At 44.2% G+C, this 9,225-nt stretch overlaps 1 protein-coding gene across 1 annotated transcript; it reads right to left on the bottom strand.

The window, feature by feature from the left end:
• Nucleotides 1-2,587: 2,587 nt before the first annotated feature.
• On the bottom strand, nt 2,588-7,031 carry ARF1 (ADP-ribosylation factor 1). The gene is made up of 4 exons (XM_010291858.1): nt 6,850-7,031; nt 6,040-6,150; nt 5,255-5,379; nt 2,588-4,172 (listed from the first exon to the last, which is right to left on the bottom strand). Exons 1-4 carry the CDS (start codon nt 6,995-6,997, stop codon nt 4,011-4,013), a joined length of 546 nt encoding a protein of 181 aa, XP_010290160.1. The 5' UTR covers nt 6,998-7,031; the 3' UTR covers nt 2,588-4,010.
• Between the last annotated feature and the right edge of the window lie 2,194 nt (nt 7,032-9,225).

Consider the following 9,225-nt stretch of genomic DNA (forward strand, 5'->3'; position numbering starts at 1 on the left):
TGTCGAACAAGGGCAGCATTCATCGTGGAGGGGGGACACAGCGGGACCAGGGCGCTGGGCTGAAATAAAGCCCTTCTGTCCTGCTGCCCTCTCTGGCTGCCAGCACGTGCTTAACCCTGCCGCCACACGCGACACTGCAGGGTGGGTGTGAGCTTCGGTGGTTACCCCCTACCCACCCAAATGTTTTTTTTTTTTGGGTGGGAGGGTGGTGTCACACGCTATTCCTGTTGGTCTGAGCAGCTGCAGCCCCACATGCAGCCCAGGGACCCACTGCGTGGCTGCCCCTGTGAGACCCACGCTGTAGCCCCGAGCCCACGCTGACCCTGCCGGCACTCAGCAGACTGAGTTCACCGAGCCTGGCATCACTCTGCCAGGAAATTTTGGGGTCCACGCTGTGACCGGTGCCTGCCGGGAGCTCTAGGCTGAAAAGGGAACTATGGGAGAGCTGGAACACCATAGTGAGCAGACAAAAAAAAAAAACCCACCCAGAGCCCATGCCCATCCCAGCTCTCGCTCCTGCCTGTCGCTTTTCACAAGCCCCGTTAAACCATTCGCAGGAGCTTTACCCGCGTGGATGGAGCAGCACAGCCCATAGGGATGAGGGGAGATGGGGAGGCCTCTGGGTCTGTGTCCTCCCCAATGAATGAGCAGAGGGGAGCAGATAAGCCCCCACAGTGGCTTGCAGCAGCCGGGGCTGCAGCCAGGCTGTGTCCTCTCCTTCAGACCCTCCATGGAGGAATTGGGCAGCAGCTCTCACGCCTCACGCCGTCTGCAGGAGGTGCCTGTGCCTTTTCACACTAAAAACCGAGACCTGAGCAAAATAGTTTGGGAAATACAGAGGAAGTAAAAACAAGGGCGAGTAGGGGTGAAGGAGCCCGGCCCCATCCCACACCCCATCTACCTTCCCCGCCGAACCGCTGCACCAGTTCAGGGACCACACCAGCTGCAGCGCGCAGCCCCACCGAAGGGAGCCGGCCTCGTGTGCTCCCCCTTTCCCCTGGGCGTGAGCAGCCTCCTGCCCAGCTGGACAGACGGCCAAAATCCCAGAGGAGAGCAAAGCCCTTGCAGCCCTGGGCAGAGGGCAGGCTCCCAGGGCTGGCTGATCTCCGATAACGTCAGTGCGTTCCCCATCTCTTCCTTCTCCCAGCCTCAGCCAGCAGAATTAATTCTGCGTGCGGAGGAGCAGGCTCTGCAGCGTGGCCGGGGCAGTCTGGACACAGCCCAGCCCCTGTGCCAACATGCCTTGGCTGAAAACCATCGCTTAGGAGGAGCCTCTGCGTGGTGGATGGGGTGGGAGCAGGTCATCCACCTCTTCAGGGATGGGAGACGAGGGCGGAGTGGGGGGCTCTGCTTATTTCAGCGGCGCAAAGCAACGCCAGCAGAAGAGCTGGCCCTTCAATTCCCTCCCAGAAGAGGAACAAATAGATGTCCCGCCCTATTAGGCATGCAAAGATCCCAATTCAGAGCTTGAAATTCAAGGCAAGATGAACAGCTTCAGTAGAATAACCTGACTTACAGGAGTTTTGTAATCCCATTGTTTGCCTAATACCGTTTACCCTTTACTACAGAGAGAACTGCAAGGAGCAGACACAGGGCTCCGGCAGCACTTGCTGGGAAGCCCAACTAAACCTGACCTCCCACCTGCAGCTGCCCCAGCTGAAGACAGGGCAGAGAAGACACCCATTTCACTCCATGAGCCTCTGCATGAGTACAAGAACAAGTTAAAAAAACCCACATAACTAGAACAAGCCTGTGCTTAGGATGAGGGCTGGTCTGTGCACACACCTTGAGCAGCTGCTGTGCTGCTTGAAGGCTTCAGAGAGGAAACAAAACCTGGGGAGTGAGGGGGAAGCGTAACCTGTTGAACGGAGATCAGGAGATGATCCAAAAGGCCAGCTCTCAAGTGAGACCGAGAAGCAGATGCTTCCAGCAAAAGCAGCGCTCCTGTCCCCTCTCATACTCCATCCAAAGCCCCAGGTTTCCACCTCGGGGAAACGGCGCTCTAACCTGCATGATGTACCTTTCCTCTTACAGTTTTCCAGCCTGTGTAATGGGGAACCTGCTGCAGCTCCGGCCAGGAGAACAGCCAGCGGCCAGCCCCAGCGTGACTGTCAGTGATGAGGAGCTCTAGCTGACAGGGAAGGCAGGCTGATGAGCTGGGGAGGAGCTCTCTCTCCCAGGTCCAGAAGGGACTGCAGAACAGAAAAAATGCAAAACAAAGTGGTTTAGGAAGGTAGACTTTGTATTTCCCACCCCCCAAAACTGCTAATTCACAGATCCTATTAAGTGGGATCCGCAGGAAGAACAATCTGTTGTGGGAAGCGATGGGACTACTTGAGAAGCTCAACAGATGCCCTTGAGGCAATGAAGGGACTCCAGCAGAAGCCAACTACCATCAGCCACCAGGACCAAAGAACTGCTGCCCACCTCTCCACCTGCAGGAGTCCAGCTAGGAATGATACGTTATCTGGGAAACACTGGGAGATGGGCTGCAATGTCCGTGCAAGTTGTGATGTGGCAAAATACTGGTTGGGTTTGCAGCACGCGGTACTGTAAAAGATGACAGAAAACACCACAATACAAGTGCAAGTTTCATGAAACTTTTTATTCAACAAGTATTTCATTATGATTCTGCCAAGATGATCAAATGAACAGCAAGGCATAAAAAACATGAAATAGTTAAGAGATTTTATTCTAATAGCTTTAATTACAGTGCTTGTTTGTCGAAATGAAAACTGAAAACAAGTATACAAAACAGTTGATTACTAATTGTGTATTGAAAGCAATAAAGGTTTCCACAACACTAAATAAACCAGTTCTGATAGTTCCTCAAGTTAAAGTTTAACAGCTCCAGCTTCTTCAGTGTTTATCAAAATACAAAAGAAAAGTAAAGAGGTCTTTTTCTGATGGCAAATCTGAACCTTGCAGTATGAGGGATGCCAAGGGTTTTCACACATATACAGATATGGGATTGTTCCAAAATGGGATTGAATACTTCTAGAGTGGAATGACTCTCCAAACTCTCATGCTTTTTTTATTTATTTTTTTTCCTAGACACTATACATAGATGTTTGGTGTTTTTCATGGCAATTCTTACGTTAAGTACAGTACTTTCTGCCTATAGAGCTCAGGACTGGTACAGGCTGTGCTTTCTGCGGAAAGGTTTGCCTTCTGGAGTGGTTTACACACAAGAAAAGTACAAAACACTTTTGACAAATATGACAGGCTAAAAAATGTTGACTTCTGGAAATCATTCAAGTTCAATGGAAGCGATAAATCTCACCTGAACCAAAAGTTAGTTTAGCATGAGTCTGCAAGCTCATCTAAACCAGGTCCGACAAATCTTTTCAGGAATATGAACAATCATGAGCACATACTATGAGCTACAGAAAGAGCCAGAGATCTATTAGTTATGATCTGTTCTTTAACCAGATGAAGCTAATTGGGTGTCGATCATCGCTTCACCATTTCAAAAGAATCAAAAGTCACCACATTAGCACTAGAACGGCAGAAGCTATGTCAAATGTTTGTATGTTGAAGTGTTTTTACTTTTCCTTGACTATTTAAAAAAATACAGAATTCAGGTTAAAAACCAACCACCGAAATAGATCTCACAGATCTCACAACCCAGCCAAGATAGGATTCAGCTCTACCGCACAAGGACCACTGGCAACCCTTATGTTAACCCACTTAAATCCCTTCCAAGTACTAAACAGTGAGTTGATTCTTTACAATAAAAAAGCTGAGTAATATTGCATAGGAGTACCAGAAACTGCCTCATTGGAAACAAAAACTATTTACATTAAATAAGAAACCTAACTGTTTTCAGGCTTGTATTTGCCACATTTACAGCATGATGCAATATATACTGTGACAAAAGAAATGAAAACAGCTTCCGGCACTCAATACCACAAAGTAGCACAGTTTGCCACATTAGAGTAAAGCGAAGGGCGAATAGGAGGAAATAAGAGGGAGGGGTGGAAAAAGAGGGAAGAGGAAGGTTTATGGTTTCATTTCTGGTTTCGGAGCTGATTGGACAACCAGTCCAGTCCTTCATAGAGACCGTCTCCACTAGTGGCACAGGTTGCCTGGATATACCAGTTCCTGTGACGAAGAGAATGCAGTCCAAGTTTGTCTGTGATTTCTGCTGCATTCATCGCGTTCGGCAGGTCCTGAGGGAAGGAAGAAGAGTCACATTTTCTCCTCTACTCGCTGAGAAGAAATGCCCACCTCCCTAAACCATTTTTGACCATCAGCTTTAAAGCCATTAAAAGAAAGTTAAGAGCTCTTAAAGCTTCTCTTTCAGAAAAGCTCAATGGATTACATCTATATTTGAGCTATTTCCCCTATACTGACAAAAGTCTCAACGGTTTAACAACATGATCAAAAGCATGTATTATGGAATATTTCTTTTCAGAAAACAGAAGTGAGACAGCTGACATTTGGATCAAGTCATCAAGTCCCTCACTGTTGACCCAAAACTGCTTACAGTTCGAGGTCCAGTTTTATTTGCTTTCCACTCAGGAAATGTTTTCTGCGACTGCAGTTATGATTTAAGATCAACTTTTATCATAAAGTAGTACCCAGCTTAGTACACTTCCGTTTATAGTCCACCTTTCCTGCTCCTGGGAAAGACTTCCGGTTTCTTCACTCTTCACAACTGAGCCTGTGCAATCGATGAAGCAGGATGCTATTCCTGTAAGTTTACTAGTCATATTTAAGATCCTCAACATTTCGGTTTAAGCTACCAAGGCCTTTACAAGCAATAAAAGGCAAAACTCTCAGCTTGCTTTGTGGCCTGAAAGAGTACAGCACAGCCCACAGGTCAACACAAGTACATTAGAAGTCAACCCAGTGCTTCCACCAACACCAGCAGTGCCCTCAAACACCCCAATGGAAGAATTCAGGGAGGTTCTGGCATTCTGGCCTTCTACTCTGTTTGGAGGAAGCTTGGGCAGGTGCTGTACTTGAGCCAAGCCAGCCTTAAAAATCAAACTGGTAGAATTCTTCCCTAAAACTGAAAATACAGGAATTTCTATTAGCCAAGACTGTTTAGAAGGATGCTCCTTTCAGATGAGAACAGGGTAATTTAATCTATGGGTTTGCTGTCTTCAACAAAACTGAATGCATATTTACTGAGAGTTTATCTATTATTACACTGAAAACATGAACGTCAAGGTCAAGATCTAGCGCTCACAAGTATGTTGTATGTTTTCAAGAGTTCTTACAGAAAAGACACTTTTCTTGAGCATACCTGTTTGTTAGCAAACACTAATAAAACAGCATCTCTAAGCTCATCTTCTGCCAACATTCTCATAAGCTCTTCTCTGGCCTCATTCACTCGTTCTCTGTCATTACTGTCAACCACAAAAATCAGACCTAGAAATAAGCAAACAATCAGAATAAGCATATACCAGAAGTTATTTACAAATGATAAATACTTCTGGAGGTCAGAATTAACCTTTGAAGAGAAAATAACGCAAAACTATTCAGTCTATATCAGAAAAATACAGTTTTCTTGTTACTGTCATCTCATGTCTGAGAAAGTCTGTTCTTGCTGAAAGCGATTGCTAGTTTGCATTTGCATTTTTGGAACCGTGTGCTTCATCTACATAACCACTGGATATTTTCCAGTGAGCAACAACTCTTGAAATCTTGTCACAGGACTCAAATGCATGCACGTTATAAAGGCACAGCAGTGGAAGAAATTACAAACTCTCAGTTCATGGGGCTGCTTGAGCTTGTAGTAAAAACTCTGCTTTGAAGTGAAGGCAGAGTGCTGTGACGCTTACAGAAGAAAAGGCAAAATTCTGAACTTGCTCCAAGTCAGATGGACAAGGAAGACTGGTTTCTAGATTTCTTCCCATCCCTCTTTGAACCTGCACCAGCTTAACAGAACAGCCAGAGCAGCACACAAACACACCCTTTTATAACAACATAAATACTCACCCCCTGCCCCAAACTCACAAGATTATAACAGTAAGGACATTAAAAAAAATTTAGATTCTGGATACTTGTGATTTAAGTGTTCAGACTCACCTTGTGTGTTCTGGAAATAATGGCGCCAGAGTGGTCTGATCTTATCCTGACCACCTACATCCCAGACTGTGAAGCTAATGTTCTTGTATTCTACTGTTTCCACATTGAAACCTAAAATAGAAATTGTGGCAAAAATCTCAGTTAAATTGGCCCTGGACCTATTGTATTTACCAAGTCACACTCAGAATGCCATCACTAAAAAAAAAGCTATCTTAAAATTTCAATCTACTTTAAATAAGCAGAATCTTACACTGAGAATCTGCTCTCAAAGCTGACAAATGCAGGTTTTGTGCAACTCCTGCTCCCACCACCACCTCTGCCCTGGTCAAAGTAATGATCAACAGCTGTAACTGCTACCTGCACAGCTAAGAAACACAGAGCAAACCATATTATGTCAGAAAACCCTGGGCTTTAAGGACTGCAAATAAGGTGTGCCTCTGATCACACAATTCTCAGTCACACTTCAACAACAACAAAAAAAAGCATTAGCTTCTGCTTCTCAGTCTAATCTACCTGATGCCACAACACACTTCGGAGAGCAGTCTGCCCTTCTGTGGCCCATAAACCACTAAAGAGAGGGAACGGAGTGAAAAGAAGAGAGAGTCATATAATCTCCTCCCATACTGGAAAATTTGGCTGTGCCATCTTCATACCATGGATTTAGCAAATGTTTGTTCTGACAGTCAAGTCAGAGCAGCACTAAGTCACTTAAATCAACAGAGTGGCAGCTGAGATAAGATACTGCTGCAAACAATAAGACCCAAATCTCCAAGCAAGCAGTTGTATAAATGTAAAAAAAAAAAATCTTACCTATAGTAGGAATAGTAGTTACTATTTCACCAAGTTTAAGTTTGTACAAAATAGTAGTCTTTCCTGCAGCATCCAGACCAACCATTAGAATACGCATTTCTTTTTTGCCAAAAAGGCCTTTGAAGAGGTTAGCAAAAATATTTCCCATGCTTGAGATATGTTCTCACTGGCCAGTGAAGTCTAGAGGAAAAAGATCACAGTATCACTCAGGAGTTACCAATGGCTGTGTTCTGACCATGGCATAATCAACCACTCAAAAAAAAAAAAGAGTATCAGGTAATATGAATTCTTTAGATACCCCCAGCCACCACCAATATTCTTCCTCATACCGAAGCAATACAAAGATGAACAGATATGCGAAACTTACTCTTCAGAAAAAGACATTGCTCCAAGTCCTTTAAATCTTTCAAATATTCCTTCAGAGATTTTAGTATTAAATGCTGTTCTCAAACTTTTGTTTGCAAAATTCATAGTTTGCTTTCAATGCAATTAGCCACCTCAGGTACCTTGTCCCCCATGTTGTCAGATAATTCATCTGCAGCCTAAAAGTGTCACCATAAAACACGCTTTTTCTAATAGACCTGCAGATAAAAGAAGTTTTAAATGTGCGCTCATCTCTTTGTTGCTTAGCACACCAATAGCTGGTCCTTCTTTTGCAAAGGAAACTCAGAATACAGCGTGGATTCTCTCCTACTCAAAAGGGTTTCCTTCCTCTCAAACCCCACGGAAATGGCCTTGTGAATACAACGTAAACATCAAGCAGTATTTTACCTTCATTAACTCTGGACCTTCTCAAAGAAGCAAATCCACATTTATTAAAACTTAACTATGGAAAATGAATAGCCACATTAAAAGAGGCAGGCTTAGAAATGAATGCTTCTTCATTCACTGCAAACACTTCTGCTTGGACACTCAGAAGCGATTAACGTCACCAGGAGCTTCCCGTTTAGCAACTGGAGAAACTGCCTCTCCAGCCCTCACAGACACACCCTGGGCCCTTAGGACCAGATCCACCCCACCGCAACTTGCCCACTTCTTTCTCAAATTCCGCCCCCCCTTCCCAAACTTACTACTACTCAGTTTACAGCAAGTTTAAAATCACCAAGAGAACTATTATTCTGCTCACATAAGACATGGGGGAAAAAAAAAGAGCACCCTGAAAGCTTTACAGTGGGGTGTAGATGAGGATGTTACATGGCGATAGTGACAATTCCCACCTCTGCTGCTGCTCTGTCTAGAAGCTCTCAGATGTCAGTTTGAAAAAGCTGAGCCTAACTGAAAATACAAGCTCAAGACAGTAGGAGCACATACAGCCAAGACATGTAACAGTCAAAGGATGGGCTTCCTGTAAACCAAAGTCACACAATTTAAACTGCAATATGAAATTTGAATCATCTCTTGAAGATAGTCTGTCTTTCATGATGAAGCTGTGTGCTTGAAGCAAAATTCTCACTGGAAACAGATTTTACAGAATATCTAAGACAATGAAAACAAGCTTTGAACTGAAAAGTGCACCACAAAACAAAAATCTTGTCCTGCTCTGTTTAGCTCTGTGGTAGGGATGTATAAAGTCTGGCTTCCTCACTCAGCACTGCGAAAGGTCTAAGCAGTTCTGCCCTTCTCAGGAAGCTTTCTTGGATACAATTTTTAACCCAAAAGTTAAGAGCTGTAACATTAACAGAGTCACATATCTTAGCACAAGCAGCTTCACAGTGAAGTTCAGAGTCCACTCCAGAGTTCCTGAATGACACCAACCACCACTTCAACTTGAAGTAATCTGAGTCAAAGATTCACTTATTTTCTATGACTGAAACTCAAGACGATCAAAACTTTAAAACTAAGCTCATCTATAAGCCAGATAGGGCTTAAAACCAAACAGAAGGTTTACAAGTTTTATTATTCCACCATTTCCTTCATATTTCTAAAGCACAACCATGAATATTCAACTCCCACTTGGCTATACGAAAGCTGTATAAACAGGAAAGTTAATTAGGAAGTAGAGAACACAGTTTTGCTAGAGTCCCTATTTATCCAAATCCCTCACACAGCTGGAAATCTCATTCCCCAGCCCACAGCAGCAGTTCTTACTGGGCTGGGCAGCAGGTGGGGGCTGTAAAGCTTTCCTTTGACCACTTGCTCATGCTACCTCTATCTTCTACTTCATCTGAGAAGCAATAGTCAGGCTTAAACTGTAACCTTTCACCAGAGCTCTTGCAACCCCCCAGAACGACTGTAAGAACTTTTGTAGCAAGAGAACCTTATAAGCCCTCCAAAAGAACACATTTCATTTGTTTCCACATGTTTAAAAGCATAATCATAGAATCTTTCATAGAATCTTTGGGTTGGAAGTGACATTTTAAGGCCATCTAGTCCAAC

This window comes from Phaethon lepturus, unplaced genomic scaffold (assembly GCF_000687285.1).
Source record: "Phaethon lepturus isolate BGI_N335 unplaced genomic scaffold, ASM68728v1 scaffold25727, whole genome shotgun sequence".
In the NCBI taxonomy this organism is placed as follows: Eukaryota; Metazoa; Chordata; class Aves; order Phaethontiformes; family Phaethontidae; genus Phaethon; species Phaethon lepturus.